This window comes from Aedes albopictus, chromosome 1 (assembly GCF_035046485.1).
Source record: "Aedes albopictus strain Foshan chromosome 1, AalbF5, whole genome shotgun sequence".
Lineage (NCBI taxonomy): Eukaryota > Metazoa > Arthropoda > Insecta > Diptera > Culicidae > Aedes > Aedes albopictus.
In genome coordinates, this window is record NC_085136.1 from 118,735,305 (window position 1) to 118,754,589 (window position 19,285).

Here is a 19,285-nt window from a genome sequence, read left to right on the forward strand (position 1 = left end):
TTGAACATTTTTTGAAAAGTGAAAATTTTGCCTGTCCCGATCATTTTGTCTATCCCCTGTACCTCGACGAAGACAACAACGAAGCTACTCTCTCAATCGTTCGCAACGTTCGGAGTACCGAAAACCATAGTATCCGACAATGATACTCAGTTCACTAGTCACGAATTCAAGACGTTCTGCGAACAGCATGGCATCCGCCACGTCCGCACTGCACCACTCCATCCACAATCCAATGGGCTAGCAGAACGGTTCGTAGACACGCTGAAGTGGACTCTTCGGAAAATTCGAGCGGGAGCAAACACACCGGAGGAAGCGCTGCAGACATTTTTGCAAGTTTACCGGTCAACGGCCGTCCTCGGTGAAAAGTCTCCTGCAGAGGTGATGTTCGAACGACCGATCTGTACAGTTTCGACGTTGTTACTACCGCCCAAACATTCCGCACCAGAACCACTTACAACCGAAGGCCAGAAAGCAGAACGAGCGTTTCAACAAAAAGCACGGTGCAGTTTCGAGGCAGTTTGCTCCTGGCGATCCCGTATATGCTCAAGTCCATAAAGCGAATTCCTGGCAGTGGCAAGCCGCCACGGTCATCGAGCGTATCGGCAATGTTACGTACTACGTTTTCCTGGAAGATCGTCAGAGGCTCATCCGCTCGCACACAAACCAGCTCAAGTACCGTGCGGTTGCCTCTGTTCTAGATCCTGTTCCGAGTTAAAGTTCAAGCCCACTATCGATATTCTTCGACGGTTTTGGACTAGATGTAGCATCTCAAGCAGTTCCGAATCCGGAACCCGCCGAACTGGATCAGCGCAACCTGGAAATATTAACAGACGAGTCAGAATATTTTTCCGAAGATGACGATGAAGAACCGCCTCCACCAGTACCAATTGAGTTTTTAAATTTTGAAAAATGTGTTGATTTTTTTTTATTTTCAACGAAAGAGCACCTTTTTCTGAGCCACTATGATTTTTTCAGATTTTTTGAACTTTATTTTGATGCCTAAAATCAATTTCAAAAAGATATTTTGAAATCACCTTTTGACAGCTAAGCAACTGCGTGACATCTGCGCCCAGTACAAAATGCGACGAGGTGATTCGACAAATCGCTCCCATACAAACTTCAAATTGATTTTTAAATAGGTTCCCGGGCACCAAAATTAATGAAAATTTGTATTTCGGCCCTGTTTGGCGTGCATATTTCGAATATGGAATTATCTCAACACCGCTAAAGAAGTCAATTCCGGTTCCGGCAAGCGAGCGGCGACAGAGCCGTTTACCAGCAAGATTCGAGCCCTATTGGATGACTCAAGGGGGAGATGTTCGATCCTAGCAATCGCAGCAATCTTATGCGTGCATAAGAAAATTATTTCATTCGAAGTGTAACTGTCAGCTAGAATAAACGTATTATAATTAGCACTACTTTTTGCAAGTTTTATTTCTGGAAGTTCCGGAAGTAATTGGTGAAGAAACACTTCAATTACGATGAGCACCTCAATGGCGACGTTACAAGTTCCGAAGGTGGTGTGGTAACAGATATAGAAGTATGTGCACAGGACGAAAGACTTCCCGCCCCTGACCTCCAAGAGATTGAAGAGGAGGTTGGCCGGTTGAAAAACAACAAAGCCGCTGGAGCAGATCAACTACCACTACCAAGCGGGCTTCTAAAATACGGTGGAGAAGCACTGATGAGAGCACTACACTGGGACATTACCAAGATTTGGGAGGAGGAAGTATTACCGGAGGAATGGATGGAAGGTATCGTGTGTCTCATCTACAAGTTGGATTGCGGGAACTATCGCGCGATCACACTACTGAGCGCTGCCTACAAGATACTCTCAAATTTTATGCTGCCGTCTATCACCGATTGCAAGAGAGTTCGTGGGGCAATATCAGGCTGGATTCATGGGTGAACGCGCTACAACGGACCAGATGTTCGCCATCCGCCAGGTGTTGTAGAAATGCCGCCAATACAACGTGCCCACACATCACTTGTTCATCGATTTCAAATCGGCGTATGATACAATCGATCGAGAACTGCTATGTCAGATTATGCACGAATACGGATTCCCGGATAAACTGATACGGTTGATCAAGGCGACGATGGATCGAGTGATGTGCATAGTTCGAGTATCAGGGGCACTCTCGAGTCCCTTCGAATCTCGCAGAGGGTTACGGCAAGGTTATGGTCTTTCGTGCTTGCTGTTCAACATTGCTTTAGAGGTTGTAATTAGGAGAGCGGGGATAAACACGAGTGGAACGATTTTCACGAAGTCCGTTTCGCTGATGATATTGATATTATTGCTCGTAAATTTGAGACGATGGCGGAAACGTGCATCCGACTAAAGAGTGAAGCCAGGCGAATCGGATTAGTCATTAATGTGTCGAAGACAAAGTACATGATGGCAAAGGGCTCTAGGGGAGAATCTCCGCGCCCAGAAACCCGAATTTCTATCGACGGTGATGAAATCGAGGCGGTTGAAGAATTCGTGTACTTGGGCTCACTGGTGACCGCCGACAACGACACCAACAGAGAAATTCAGAGGCGCATTGTGGCAGGAAGTCGTGCTTACTTTGGACTCCGCAGAACTCTACGATCGAATAAAGTTCGCCGTAACACGAAGTTTACTATCAACAAAACGCTGATTAGACCAGTCGTCCTCTATGGGCACGAAACGTGGACCCTACGTGCAGAGGACCAACGCGCCCTTGGAGTTTTCGAACGGAAGGTGTTGCGTACCATCTACGGCGGAGTGCAGATGGAAGACGGGACTTGGAGAAGGCGAACGAACCACGAGCTGCATCAGCTGCTGAGAGAACCAACCATCGCGTATACCGCGAAAATCGGGAGGCTACGGTGGGCGGGTCACGTCATCAGGATGTCGGATAGCAACCCGACAAAAATGGTTCTCGAGAGTCATCCGACCGGTACAAGAAGACGTGGTGCGCACCGAGCTAGGTGGGTCGACCAAGTGGAGGACGATCTGCGGACCCTACGCAGAGTGCGGAACTGGAGACAAACAGCCATGGACCGAGTGGAATGGAGACGGCTACTACGTACAGCAGAGGTCACCCCGGCCTTAGCCTGAACGGTAAGGTAAGTATGGTCGCCAAACCCATTGTTTCTCCGGAACTGCCAAGAAGGCATTGCTTCAGAGAGGAGCTAGTGCACATCGCACCCTCAAGGTTAGCTGCGTAGCCTGCAGCAACGAACCCTGGACGAATTCCTGAAGGAATTGCTAGAGGAATTCCTGCAGGAATGCCTGGAGGAAACTCTGGAGGAATTCCAGGGATTCCTCCAAGTATTCCTCCAGAGTTTTCTCCAGGAATTTCTCTTGAGGAGAAATTTCAGCAGAAAAACTTGGAGGAATTTCTGGAGGAATGCCTGGAGAAACTTCCGGACAAATTCCTGACGGAATCCCTGGTGGATTTTTTGAAGGTCTACTTCGAGCATTTCCTGTGGGAGTCCCTGGAGAAATTCCTGGATGAATTCCTCGAGCAATCTGGGAGAGTTCTTGGAGGAATCACAGGAAAAAATTTAGGAGGAATCCCTGGAGAAATCGTTCGAGAAATTCTTGGGGAAATCCCTGAAGAAATGCCTTGATAAATTCTTGGAGCAATTGAATTCTTGGATGAATTCCTGGAGTATTTTCTGGAGGAGCTCTTTATTTTGTGGAAAAAAGATTCTCTGGAGAAATTCTTGAATAAATTCCCGGTGGAATTCCTAAGGAAATTCCTGGATGAATCTCTGAAGGAGAAATCTTAGAGAGATCTCTAGAGGAATTCCTGAAAAAAATCTTGAAGGAATTCCTGGAGCAATCCTGTAGGAATTTCTGGAAGAATTCCTGAAGGAATCCCAACGGAAATTTCTAGAATCCCTGGAGGAATTCCTAGTGGAATTCTTTAAGCAATTCTTGAAGAAATCTCTGGAAGAATCCTTGGAAAAATCCATGGAGAAATTCCTGATTTAATTTTCGGAGGAATTCCTAAGGGAATTTCCGGCGGAATTCCTAGATTATTTCCTGAAGCAATTCCTGGAGGAATTCCTGGAGGAATGCCTGGAGGAATCCCTAGAGGAATTCCTGGAGGAATTCCAAGCGAGATCCCTAGAGATATTTCTGGACAAATACCTGGAAGAATTCCTGGAAGATTTCTTGAAGAAATTCTTAGAAGAATTTCTGAAGGAATACTGGGACGATTTCCTGGATAAACTCCTGGAGGAATTGCTGAGAGAATTGTTGTACGAATTTCTAAGCGAATTCTTGGAGAAATCCCTTTAATAATTCCTGCAAGAGTTCCTGGAAAAATTAGAGGATGAAATGCTGCAGGAATGCCTAGAGGAATTCCTGCAGGAATCACGAATGGAAACTCTAGAGAAATCCAAAGAGGAATTTCTTCAGGAATCCCTACAGGAACTCCTGTAGGAATGCCTGGAGGAATATTTGGAGGAATTCTAAAGGTATTCCAGGAGGAATTTCTAAAAAAATTCCTGGAGGAATCTCTTGAGGAGATCTTGAAGGAATCCCTAGAGGTATTCCTGGAAGAATTCCTTGTGAAATTTCTGGGAGAATTTTCTGAAGGAAATCATGGAGTATTTCTTGAGGATTTCCTAAAGAAATTCTTGGAGAAATTGCTGTTGGGGGACCCTGTGGGAGTCACTGGAGTAAGTTTTGGAGAAACACCTGCAGAAATTTCTGAAGACAAACCTAGAGGAATTCCAAAAGGAAATGTTCTAACGTCAAAGATGTCCGAGAAGTGTTGGTCATCTATCAGCACGTGGTCGATTTGGTTGAAAACTTCGCCAAGTGTGAAATTCTTTTTTCTGGTAGTCGCTCAGATAACCAGGATGTCGAGAAAAAGATGATTTTGAAGTTCTGTATTTTCAATCCTATTTTTAACGCCGCCTATATTCATGCAATCTTGTAATACCCTTATATGATTTTTCGTGTATAAACTTCAGAGTCTAAACTTCAGACATGTTAATCAATATGCTTTTTTCTTCTTTTAGGACTTCGACCAATCCACCAACCTGAATGGATTCCACTTCTCGAACAGCCTCTTCGGGTTCGATTCGAACTCGATTCCTGGCTTGGAAAACTTGCCACCGCCACCTCCGACGCCTACCCTGCCTGTGGACCAGCACCACCACCCTACAACGACGCCAGCACCCGTGACGACAAACTGTCGCCGGTTACTCAAAACTCCCTCGCCTGTTCCGGAACCTACACCCCTGCTGGAAACTCCTAAGCAATGCCAAATCATTCAACAGATTCAGCACGCGCCACAGACACTGGTGCCACCTTCGCCGGTCCCACTTCCACCAACCCCCACCAGCAATCCACAAGTATCGCCCATTCCAATAGTTTCCAAGTTTCAGCTAAAAGTAACTCCCAACAATGAGATTTACATTTCCAACGAATCGGGAACGTTCTGCGAGCTGGCCGGAAGTTTCGTCCCATCAACGGCGGAACGGGGCAGCTGTGCAGTCCCGATCGTTGAAACCATAATGCCACCCGCATCTCCGGAACTCATCGAACCGGAACCGGAAGACCTGGATCCGCCGAAAACACTCTACTGTATCGAGCGGGGCATCAAACGGCCACTGTCCCCCTCCGATCATCGGTACTGCAACTCTGGGATTTTTAGGTCCTTGGAGCCACACAGGACACCTCCTAAGAAGAAAACTACCTCCACGAAAAGCAACGGACTCTTGCCCAACGGACCGGAGCCGGAATCCGCCGCCAAGCTAGTGGTGTCCAACGTAATCAACAACGGGTTAATCGTCAACAAGAAGCACCTCTCGAACAGCGACGAGCAACCGAATGCTCCGGCTTCCTCTACCCCAGAACGACGGATCATGCGTCCGAAAAAGAAGAAGAAGAAACCAGCCCCCAAAGTGACCCTGGAGGCGAAGATCGAACCAGTGAACGGAAGGATAATGGCGCGGATTGCTCCGGCACCAACCATAACCGTAACGAGCCGTAAAGTGCCCCAGCAAAGCGCTGGCAAGCGATCCGGACCCGTGCCGGACAATCTCCGGAAGGTTCCGATAAAGCCTACTCCGGCGCCAAGTCCTTCGACGGCGGCAGCTGCCACCCCGCCGGAAAGCACCTTGAACTTTTCCGGCATCAAGGAAAAGGCCGCGCAGGAAGCGATTTTCACCGAACGAGTTGAGAAGCCTACCGGTTTCCGTAAGCCACAGCCCCAACAGCAGCCACAGCCGGTTCCGAAGCAGGTGCCACATCCGGTGCAACATCAGAATCACGTGGTGACTGTTACAGCGCAGCCAGTTCAGACGCCAGCGCAACCGAAGCATAAAGTACCTGTTATTGTCGAGCCGGATACGAAACTGGCACCGGATGGTGCTGCCATACCGGACGAAGCGCACTCCAGTCCGGCACCGGTGGAGCTGAAGGTCGTGGCCGATCTGGTGATGGACAAGGACGTTTTCGGGCATATTTCGCTGTTGAGGTGAGTTTTTTCATATGATAGCAGTTTATATATCTTTGAGTACCGTCAAACGGGGTGACTTGCAACACTTTTCAGCTTCAACTAACAAAAAATGTTGATTATATTCAATTTTAAAATTCAAACTCTTTGTAATAGTTTTAATAGCCGCTCTATAAAATAGGTTGAACAAGTTATAGATTGATTTATTTTTCATGTTGAAAAAGCCAAATAAGGTCGTTTTTGATACAAGACGTCGTGCGGGGTGACTTGCAACACCCAATGTAAATCCATTTTCAAACACGCAGATATTAATTTTTAGCTTCAAGCATATTTCATAAGTATTCTTGCTAATATTGTGATATCGTTTGGGTTATAATTCATATTTTTGCATTTGTTTTTACATAGGAAACAGAATTGTGAATTTTCATATGAAAATATTGGGCTCAAAAACACCAATTTACTAATTATTAACCCTCTAATACCCAATTTTTTTTATTTTGATCTAAATATCATTTTTCGTCATCTTAAATCGGTTTAAACATGTTTTAGAATATGATTCTTTTTAATTCTCGATTTCGTGAATTTCAGCTTTGATTTTTCTAATTTTTATTTTTGAACATCCCCACACTTTAATATTTATCCTGGAAGCCAATTTGGGGAACGGATTTTTTTAGATGAAAATATTTTGAGATTTTATGATTATTGTTGAAATATTATTATTATAATTTTTTTTCACAGAAAATTTTATTTTCCGTGTAATTTTGAGGAAAATAATTTTAGAGTGTATTCGATTCCCTTAAACTATTAAACAAGGATAGAATGATTTGGGAAAAAATTAAAATATGTTAATTGTAGCGATTCAATACAAAATAAACAATGACTTCTAAAAGGTGACTAAAACTTCAATTTTTCAATGATTTTTAAAAACTGTAAATACGCTTTAAAATACAACAAAAATCATTTTGAGATTTACAGAACAGTCCTGAATATCAGCCAAAAATATAAAGAATTTGATTTTCCACGAAACAAAAATTACAAAATTGCTCAAACTATACCCCGTCTAAAGGCGGGATTGGGTATTAGAGGGTTAATTAAACATAAGTTTTAATAAAAGATATTATAGTACAAGATGAAGATTGTCGCTCTCGTCGCTGTCCGCAACATCTCCGGGCCATGTCTGTCAAACGGTTTGTTTACAGCATCAGCTGGTGGCGATGAAAGGCTAACATGTGAATGTGTCTGAAATAGAATATGTCAGCCTCCATACTGAGTGACGAAATCTTGAAAATTTTTGTTACTGGAATCAATGATTTAAGTAATCTGAGCCGCACATTAACAATAGAAATTTAGTCAGGTTCTTCAACGCCGTCTAACAAAAAAAATCTAATTTTGTTTTAGGAAACGAGTACTCCGAATGTGAGAAAAAGTGATTCAGGGTATAATCAAATGTTGAGATAGAAACATTGAAAGGCAAATGAGAGGAACTAGGGATCCCAATGCAAATCGTGCTGATTATCATCGATGATCAGCATAATCGGTGAAGTGATTTCAAGACATTCTGTTTTGACAGATATGTACCTGAGATGCTCCGACGCCAGAACAATGGGACCACTAGCGACAATCTCTATCTTGTACTATAATATCTTTTGTTTTAATGTGTTTATCAGTTCATATGATGATCCTCTAGACTATTGCTGGCGAATTATTAGTTAAACAACAATATTTCGTTTTTCTGGACTTAAAATTATTAAGAAAATGAGTGTTGCAAGTCACCCCGTCTAGGTACAATATTTCAAAACATATAATTAGAACAAGGATATTGTAATATTTTTATAAAGTAAAATGGAAATTTATATAGCTCATTATGTTGAGAATCCGCATATAGAATATTATTTTTGAGAAATTTGTTTTTATTCTTTTGCACGCAACAATTCAGGGCTCACATTTTTTGTTACTTTTGCAGACTAATGTTAAATTTATGAATATTTTCTTGGAACTATTTTAATAAAAGTAAAAACCGTGGCTTCTACTCAAATAGTATGTGAACTTTATAGTTCAACTGAGTTTTGGTATGTAAACTTCCGATTTTTATGTTTTATTGATAAACAAAGACAAAAGACATCAAGTGTTGCAAGTCACCACGTTTGACGGTACTTACAAACAATACGTCTTCTTTCTGGCGCTAGTCGCAACTAGGACAGAGCTTGCATCTGAGCTTTTAGAAACATTTCTACAGTTATTAACTGAAAGCATTTTCATGGACTCCGTCCCCTCAGCATGGTCTTGGTGATGGCTGAATGCCCCTACGTTTTTCATTTCGGCTAAACTTGTTTCTTAGGGTTGATTTCTTCACCTCGGCTTAACCGGTAAGCCAGGTTCATCCATATTGTTAAACCTTGTTTAACGCCTGCCACAGGGATTTATCTATACAACAATTTCTCCCGATAATTCCCTGGGCTTGGATTATATCTTCCAGGAAGCTTTGATTTCAGGCATGTGGTCGATGGCCTTTGCAGTAATGATTAGAATAGCTGAATGTATAATCAATGGCAAACAATTCTGTAAGAATCAGATCTCCAAGTCATCTGATATAGTTATACTGATCATGACGCTGCATAGTATATCGAACATTTGTCGAAGTCATTTATGTGCCGGGAAAATATAATTCCAAGTTGGAGAGAATATTACAAACTGAGGGAGGGTAATAGGCCCAGTCAGACCCCTGAATGGGCAATGTGGGTTATGGGAATGCCATTGAAGGTTTGTAATATTCTCCGAGGCTTTCGAAATCCAACAGGGCGCGTCCCCGGGTTGCGGATAGGGGGAAAAGGGAGATTTTTCACATTTGTACTGTAATCAGCCAATGTGGTATTATCTCCTATGGTGTTGTAGTGCGAATAAATGATCTCATTCTATGGGAATTCGAACCTTGTAATGTATTGTTTATCAACTTCAATTTTCTAAGCTTGATAAGGTTTTGAAGACAAACATGAGATGAGAGAATTGCCTAATAGGAAAGTCACATCAGCAAAGCTTTTACATATGCAAATGATACCCATGGGGTCATGTCTAGCATTTAATATGTATGGCAATGACTGATTCTTACCTAGCAGAGGTACTACAAGATCACGCGGACAATTCGATTAAAGGCTTAATTGGGGATAATATATTTTCCAGAACTGAAGGGACATTTTTTCCGGGGTGACTAGCGAGTCGGAGAGGGTAGAAGTTTCCGTTTGTTATAATTGACAAAATAAACAATCGGGCGCTTTTTCTTTCTATGACTTGCTTGGTATTTTGTGGATTATTGTTTTTGGTTTTGGAAGGTATGCGATTCACTATTGAGCCTTAAAATTAATTTGCATCTGAATAGCATTGATATCGTCAAGTCTGCACCAACACCCTAATCCCACACCAAAATACCCTTTTTCTATCCCATGGCGTTTATGTGGTCAGCAAAGACTATTCAGCCATTACCCCTCCTTATCATCGGCTTTGGACTGACTTGCGCTCTCATTGCCCCACCAAATGCTGCAAAATGAAAATGAAAACAATTTCTCCCGATAATTCTTTATGGAATTATACTAGGGTTCCAACCAGGTTTCATCTGGTAATTGCTCGTGAGATTCCTATAGGGTTTCGTCCCAGGATTTCTACTTGAATTGTTCCCGGTATTCCACTCGAGATTTTTCCAAGAAAGCCGTTCAAGTATTTTTCCAAGGATTTCTTCAGGATTTCCTCTAGGGATTCTTTGAGCAGGTTTCCCCCGGTATTCCCTAAGTGAATCCTCCCGAGATTCGTTCAAGGATTCCTTAAGAGTTTATTCAGAGGTTCCTTCCTGGATTCTTTCCAGGATTCTCCCAAGATTCAGGGGTCTCTTTCTCCTCCTTTAGGAATGTCTCTCGGGATTTCTTTCACACTGTCTCCTGAGTTTTCGTCAAGGATTCCAACAATGATTTCTCGGTGGATTCCTTCAGAGATTCCTCACGTGATGTCTTCATTGATTTCTACTGGGATGAAAAAGGATTTTTTTCGGCATTTTTTGCCGGGATTCCTTCAGCGTTTTCTCCCGCGATTCTTTCCGGGGTTCATCCATTCATCCTTCTCGGGTTTATTTTAGGGTTTTCTCCTGAAATTACTTCAGCGGTACCTCCAGAAATGGGTCAAGAATTCCTCCAGTATCTTCCGCAATTCTTTAATTGATTTCTTCCCGGAATTCCATCATTGATTCCTTTGAAAACTTGTACCAGGATTTCTCGCGGATTATTTCATGTGCATAACCGAGATTCTATCAGGGATTCTATCAGGATTCTTTTATGGTTTTCTTCCGGAATTCCTCCAGGGGTTCCTCCAGCATTCTATCTTTCGATTTTTTTTTAGGAATTCCTTCTGGAGCTGATTTCTCCCGGGATTCTTTTAAGGATTTCACCAGGTACCGTAATCCGGGGTCAAATTGATCACTTGAAAACAACTTTTGCGGATAATATTAGTGGAATTACAAATATTACCAAAATAATTTCTGTAAAATCAGTACCTAGTGGATCTCCATGGAACTACGTGACAAAATTTTGTTCTACAAATTTAAACTTAAGTTAAATAACTCCAAATATCAAACAATTGCAAATGCCACTTTGGGGCGAAATTGATCAGTATACAATTAAGCATCGGTTGGAAAGGAAAATTTCCTTCTCCGCGTAATTTTGCTCTTCTAAAACCGAATAACGCTTTTAAAATCTTACAACTAGTGAATTTAATACTTTAAATGCAACATTAAATTTTGAAATTTCCCTTTAAACGCCTAAAGGTAGACAATTTCATTTGAAATAAGTTATTTCTGTCACAATAAATGGCTATTTCAACATAAAATGAACTTTTTTTTTAACTATTTCATGTTCTTATTAGCTACACAACTTTGCAACCAAGGCTCCACAAAAATGTTAAAACAGAGAATTTACGGGAAGTCCTATTAGCCATCGATTGTTTAGTAGCCATGATTTCAGCTAAATGAGTAATACATTGCAAATTTCTAAAAAAAATAAGGCAAAACCAACATTTTTCTAAAAAAATAAATTTCTACACTCATCTCTAGACATCTACGAACCAGATAACGTAAAAAGTTTAAGATCATTACGACGCTTAAGAGTTCCTAGTATAGAATTACAATGTAGTACCCGAATGATCAATTTCACCCCGCTGATCAATTTGACCCCGGTTTACGGTACTCCTTCCGGCATTCTTTCAGGTGTTTTTACCAATATCCATTTAGGAATCCCTTAGCAGATTTCTTCCGGGATTGCTTCGTTGATTTATCTCGGGATTTCTTGTTTCATTTTTCCGGAATTCTCTCATGGCTTGTTTCCGTTTTCTCCAGGATTCCTTCAGCGATTATCCCTGGATTAATATCAATAGTATTCTTTCCGGAACTGCTTCATTTTAACCTTTCCGGTTTTCCTTATTTTTCCATTTTTTAAGTCCTTCCGGAGACTTCCGGATTGCTATTGGCCTTTTTCCAAGATTCGAACAGTTTTATCCTGGATCATTCCTTAGAATCTTCCAAGATTCCTAAATTGCTGCCGCTCCCAGAGTCCCTCGTAGGAATTTTCCTGGGGTGATACGCTAGTTTAGCCAAGCCGAAATATCAAAAAAAGCGGAAAAAGACAAAAAAAACCTGGTAAATTGACGATTTTAGGTTTTTTTTCGGGTTATTTTAGCTTGCAAAACTAGTGTCGTCCCCTAGATTGTCTTCCCAGGGATTTTTTTGCGAGATTTCTTCCTTGATTAATTCCGATTTCGAGATCTCCACAAGATATGCCGCAGGTGTTTTCACAGAATTTCTCCTAAAGTTTCTCTCGGGATTCTTCTTGGAGTTTTTCTGAGGTTTCTTGCAGTGTTTGTCATGACAATTCTCCAGAACATCTACCCGAGATTTGTGCTAGAGTTGCTGCAGGAGTTATTGCTGGGATTTCTACAAATTTTCTGTAGGAGTTTCTCCAGAGATATCTTTCGAAGTTTCTTCTGCGCCTTTTTGAGCTTTGTGGTCCAGAATTTCTGCAGGAGTTTTAGCTGGAATATTTTCTAAATGTGCTCGCAGGATTTTTATAAAGTTTCATCTGAGATGTCACTCGGAGATTCTTCCGGTACTCCTCTCAGGAGATTTCTTCCAGCCTTGGCCCTGGGATATATTACAGAGTTTTTTTTTCAGAATTTATCCTGGACTTTTTTTTAGTTCTTTTAGTGCCGTTTGAGATTTCTGTAGGAGCTTTTCCAAGCTTTTCCTCGTATTTATTTACCGCATTTATAGCAGTGATACAAATGAGATTATTTTTTTTAGGTTTTATAGGAATTATCCCCAGAGATTTTCTAGAAATCTCCAATTCTCGAAATTTCTTCAACCGGAAAACGTTCCAAAATGTGGATGCTCAATTTTGAGATTTCTTTCATAGTTACTCCAGGAGTTCTTGCAGGGATTTTTCCGGGATTTTTTCCTCGGAATGTTTCCTAAATTCTTGAGAATATTGAGGAAATTTAAGCAGGAACCCTAAAAACATCTAAAAGAAATCTTAACATCGAAAACCTCTCTAGAAGAAATTCCTGGAAGAACTACTACAAAAACCTCACAATAATTTCCAGAGAAACTGTTGGAAAGCTACCCAGAAAACCATTAAGAGTAATTCCTAAAGTAACTTTGCATATGTTTCTGAGCGTTCTTCGGGAGCAATCCAGCGAAAAACTTTCGAAAACCTCTGAAAAAATCCCAGTAAGGACCCCGTGTTAGTATCTGTGTAGTTTTTAAAAAGTACAGCATCCGCTCGATAACTGACTGCTGTTTAACTGGACTGCTTTTTAACTGGGCGTTCGATAACTGGGGCAAAATCCAGATAAAAAGCAGTTATCTGTCAAAAATAAGCGAAATATAACCTTTTTCTATACCGAAAAAGAACGCTGTTTAGCGGGACCGAACCAGCCAGGTCGTGGTGGAGACTTATAGTAGGATCTAAACGTGATATGGAACTGAGGAAATAGGAGATCTAGTCACGATGGTAGTTCAGAGTAAACTAACGTTCACATATATTTCTTTCATCGTTTTCACCTTCGTTACGACCTCTCTTCGGAAAGACGAACATCAAATGACATATCGAACGCGCTATGGGTGCGCAAGTAGTACATACATATCAATTCTTCCCCCTTTACGTAGATCAAACTTATCTGATCATAAACTTAATCTTAACTTAATCCATATTTGCTATCAACAAAAAAACATTGTTTCAATTTCAGAAATTTTGTAAAAATGATTCGATAAACTCATGAGTTCAACTGTAATAGAAATCATCACTACGAAACACATTCTTCGTACGTTTGGATCGACGGAGTTCCGTTAGGCAGCTTCCTGAGTCCTGGTGTTTCCTCTTAGCGCCTCCCTTCGGAGTTCGGTCTCGATTATCCTCACCATTGGGCGGGTCGTCGACAGCGGACAGATTGTCGCTTGTTGGTGTTTTGCGCCCAGGGGACATCAGGGGTTCGTTGCGTGGTTCCTGGCTCGTAATCCAATCATTGGGGCTTTGCCATTGCGTAGACCCCTTACAGACTCTGATCTGCGTCCTGTGTGCCATTACTTCCGCGTTTCAAATGCATATCTGAGTCACTGTCCTCGGTATCCTCTTCGTCTCTGGTTTGCATCCGGCTTAGCAACTCGTTTATGTGTCGGTCAGATGATGGTCCAGGCCTATATGATTCCACCAGATTGACGGCGTCGCGGTTCAGGTTCTTTAGTTTGAAGCACTTCTTCCGGATATGTCCCTTGATACCACAAAAATTGCATATCATTTGGGAATAGTCCGGACGCTGCCATTGTCGCTGCCCTCCGACTCGACCATCTTGCCGGTAGTTGTCCGCTTCAGCACCACGCCGGTCTCTATAAGATGGCTGCATTTTCCCTGGCGATTTAAATCCTAGTCGGGATTTCACTGGGCCTCTGCTACTAGTTCCACCTGCATTGTGTCCAAAACCCGATTGGTTCCTAGCTAAATCATAGATCCGAGACAATCTATTTGCTACAATTCCATGTGTCCCACTCGACCTATTATTTACTGCTGCTACCATATTTGAATTTCCTGAATTTGGTTGTTCAGCAGCTCCGGCATTAGCCAGGGCTACCTCCCATGTAGCAATTAACTTTTCAGCGCTTGCTAAAGTAAGCTTATCCTCCCTTAAGAGTCGTTGTCTAAGCTTCTTGTCGCTTATTCCAGCAATAAGGCGATCAATTATGGCCACTTCCTTAAAGTTTTCGAAACCGCAAAATTCGGCCTGAAGTTTGAGGTTCAAAACAAAATCCTCTACACTCTCGTCTGGATTCTGTATTCTAGTACTAAATTTATATCTTTGAACTAAATCCGTATCTGTTTTGTCTAAACGACTTTTAAGTTTTGAAACAATGTCGTCCAATGAGGCTTCCTCAAAATTCCCTGCCGGATAGAGCAGTTTCATTTCGGCAAAAATTACCGGACCACTTATCGTGATAAAGTATGCCTTTTTCTCGTCATCTCTTATTTTGTTCACCCCAAAAAAGTATTTCATCCGGGTGTACCAGTCATTGAACGATGTTCCCCTTCGGTAGGGTTCAATAGAAACAGCCACACTGGTACTCATTGTCAATCGAACAATCACTCAAAAGTAAAGGAACAATATAGTATTCAACCGTTTTTCACCGACCTTTCGTACCGGGCTTGTTCGTTGATCAATTACTGGTTTTTCTCCTCCTGCCTTGGAAAAAGCGCCCACCAAATAATTCCGTTGCACTTTCGCTTAATATTTCGACCTTTGCCGTTTCGTATGATAATGCGAATTGTCCGCAATAGAAGCAAACCTGCTGCAAACAGCCGGTCGTCCGAGTCTACCCTGGGAGCAGGCACAAAAACGGGATGACAAATTTGGCCTCCAAACCAATGCAGTAGCCAGGAAGATGTACGAGCTGTGGTACCGAGATCTGTAGCTCACGCGTCTAAGTAACAAACTGAATGCATATGTTCGCATGCGGTTAGTCGTACCGTCGGCAGCATCGATGTATCACCAATACACATGCGGCACATATCAAGAGTGGAGCATACTTTCGGATTGAGCCGTCTACCACATCCCCCCTTTTATAAACAAAAGACTACTATTGCAAATGAAGCATCCAACACTTATATGAACCCGAAATAAATGAAACCAATTGTAAACTCAACTCCTACAACTCACCGAAATTCAATGAAACCTGTCACCTTCCTATTTATCAATTTAGTACTTACTCATCAACTTTCGCAATCTCTTCAAACGTGTAGGAGCCCCATAATCTAAGGTTCACGAGAAAAACTCAGTTTCTTTTATGTTGATAGTCTTCAGGAAATGTTCATTTATTTTGTTCAATCCTCCCGTATCCAATGACTTAATTCTAATGTAAGAGCCATCACGGACGTCCGTAAGGAACCTCCCATTGAAGTACAAGCATAATTTCACGATCCGGAAAATCTCTCAGTTCCACTTCATTGCTACCACTTCCGCGCTCTTCTCTCGACCCTTCCCTCAGTAAACGAAACGCGTAGGAGCGACTGCTGTATAAAGTCGTCTAACTATAGAAACTTCATACGAGGTTTCAAGCCGTATATTCGTCGCTTTAACGGTGATCGAGTGAGAATAACAAGAATTCCAAAGCATGTTCATCCGAGACTTGGCACCATCACGTTTTAGGCAAAATAACTCTATCTGCATGGACAACTTGCTGACCTGTGCCCACTTTGCATCGCAGCCTCACTTACTCTGAATCCAAAAGCTTCAAACTACAAATCAAATCATAATACACATGCTCCTCTTCTGGATTCATTGCAACGGAGAATCCGTCGTGCCACCGTACAAATCTCGAGCTGTTCAATTCTTTTCCCCCTTTGCTGACTGGCACCTTTCACTCGTACTACACGTTTTAGATTCAAGTGGATACTCAGGTGTCACCGCTGCTTATGTGAAAAACACGTGAATTACGAACGATGTCTATGAGTTCTGCAGCTCAACCTTCCATAAGGCCTCATTCAGTTGCCACGTTTATCGTGTTTATCAGTTTAATACGTTTACCTGCACTCCAGAATAAAACAGCTGCCAGTCTTCCTTTGCGAATCCTTTACATCCCTCATACAGTCAGTAGTCACGTCGTCTTCTGGTTTGTGATTGGCCACCTACATCTGTCTAGCAAAGATCTCTTTATATTGTACTACCACTGTCATGTGCATTAAAAAGTCAACAGAACAAAAATATTTAACCTCGGAGAACACGCAGAACACGACTCCACCTGAAGTGACGTCTAGCAACCAGGCATAAAAGCATCTCTTACGCAATATACAGTGAACTCCTTGGTGAGCTCACTCCAAGTGTTCCCATGGGACACATGCAGACACCTCATCAATATCAATGTGCAGCAGCTTCTAGACAAGAGCAAACAGGGTATTCGATATCTTGGTCATCATCAGCCTCAGTATCTATTTCCGAAATCCGACCGAAGAGGCAATACAAGACATTGCATGAACATTTTTCGATGAAGCTTTTATACAAACAACCCTGAATCCGAACTCCTGCAGCGCAATCAACCAACCTACAACCATGGATGACACAAGGCAGACTGTCCTTAAACTGCAGCAGAAGCACCAGCAGCTTCAAACGTTGCTGTTTGATCCTGTGGATCACAATATCCTAGATGCAATAGACGTTCCAAGTCTGTGTTCCGCGAATTTAGCTTCCTGAAACAGCTGTCATGTTGTAGTAGCCATTGCAAATTGATCGAAACCTCCTCTTACAGCCTCCGGTTGCAAAGCTTGTAACGACGCAAGAATCATACACTCAGCGAAGTAAACTACCAAAATTCATCAAAATACCTTATGAAATTTAGCCATAACTGTAAAGTATTGATGCCATAAGAATACCTTATGAAAAATGAACATATTTATTATGACCTAATTACATAAGATAAACTTATGAAAAGAGCAGAAAAATCACAAAATGATGCAGACTGGAATCGATCCATGAACGTCAACATCACTGAGCTCGTTCCCAACCCACGCGGCTATCGACGCTTGAGAATATCGTGTTGCTAAATGTGTATAAAAGCCAAACTGTGAGTCGATTCTGCGTCATAGACCGACCTTACGAAAATCGTTCTAGCCGTTATGAATTGTTTAAAGGCCATTTCATAAGTTAGACCTTATGATAATCTTAGGTTTATTTGCCTCAGTGTACGCGATGAACGATTGAACACTGTGTAGTTCTTCCCTAATGAGCCATTTTACGAAGTGACAACAATGTTGATGATGATATTGGATTTCACGGGTTCGGGCGCATGCTCCTGTCAAAATTTCATTCATAAAATCGGCTCGTAAAATAGACTTTCCTCGGTGATCGATACTCTGATTGAATGAAGCATCCCTTTTTTCCTAGACAATCAATGTTCATGGTACTGTACTTCCTGCCGGCCATATTTGCATCTGCTGACGTAGAAAGACAACCCGCACATGTCTACAACGTCCAGTCATGTATGTTTCACCATTCTTACACGTCTCTTACAAATCTCATCCATGGAAACCACAGGATGGAGACACTGCGCTACGGCCTCTTCTCACTGTTTCAATCAGACATCTTTAACAGTTCCTACACAGATACACAGGAGTATTACTCAGAACAAATTGAGACAAAATCATCGTCACGAGAACACAATCGTCCAATGTCAATCATTAGTTTACAAAGTACCTACCAAAGTACTGACACTAGTGAGCAAACGTAATACAGGAGCAGAAGCGATGAGAGAGCTATGAGCGAGCGATCTGAAAACCTCGGAGTACTTGATCCAACTGTCAAAAAAAATTAACGATAGGAAGTTAGTAGAGAAGCAAAAGTAGAAGTTTGTCTGTGGTTCCAAGATTGCATCGTCGATCAAGTTGTAGCTATAACTAGAACTGATAAGCATCTCGGTTTCTCTTCCATTAATTAAAAACGTCCCTATCACCAGCAATGTTGTGAATCAGCACCTCTTCCGTTTTAGCCTCGGCATCCTCATAAGCTTTAACACATCTCCAATGTTCCCGATCTCTTGATGCAAGACTCCCGCTACGCTCTCTGCTTCAGAGCAACACAATATGTGACAACGACGGCAAGCTTTATCCAAAGCGGGACACCTATTACCGTCTGATAGAATCAAGCACATAGAGAACTTCCCTCCTTTTCAGCAACTCTGCTATCTCTGCATTATGGAAATTCTCAATTCATGCGTAGATGATCTTCATGGCATCATCAAGGTTGTGACGCGCTCGTTTCAGATTATCACGAGAACCCTGAATAACCTCGTCCATGACTGCTACTATACAGCACTATCGACCAAAAAATGTATCAACCATCTGCTGCCCTCTCAACAGAAAGCTTTCGATGGGTTTACCATTTGCTGCAGACACCGCCCAAATCAGTTTCAAATCGCTCAAAAACCCTGTTGTTTGGAGAAATCAAAAATGTTCAGAAAGACTCTGTTTGCCTGCCCGCATGGATTATAGCTGTGATTGCTATACTCCATATGTAAGCTCCACGAGTTCCGTAATAAAACCTTTTTTTTTTCTTTACTCCATTTTTCCCGTAGCCAGCATTGGAGTTTTTCGATTGCTGATATTCCTTGCGTTTATCACACTTTAAAACCATTGCATCCAAATTACTCAAGCATTTCATATCTTAGAAAGCGAAAGAAGAGCAAACTCCAATTCAACCTCATACCTCAACTCAAGGCACCGTCATAGATTCCGTCCTTTTTAGATCCAGTGAATTCAATCACGTTTGCGCTT

At 42.0% G+C, this 19,285-nt stretch overlaps 1 protein-coding gene across 1 annotated transcript in view; it reads left to right on the top strand.

Annotated features, from left to right (window-relative positions):
• Positions 1-19,285, top strand: part of LOC109402236 (proteoglycan 4) — a 43,647-nt gene that overhangs the window by 19,290 nt on the left and 5,072 nt on the right. The window contains exon 2 of the mRNA XM_019674876.3: positions 5,005-6,467. Within this exon, the coding sequence (XP_019530421.2) occupies positions 5,005-6,467 (1,463 nt within the window). The remainder of the gene's footprint in view (positions 1-5,004; positions 6,468-19,285) is intronic.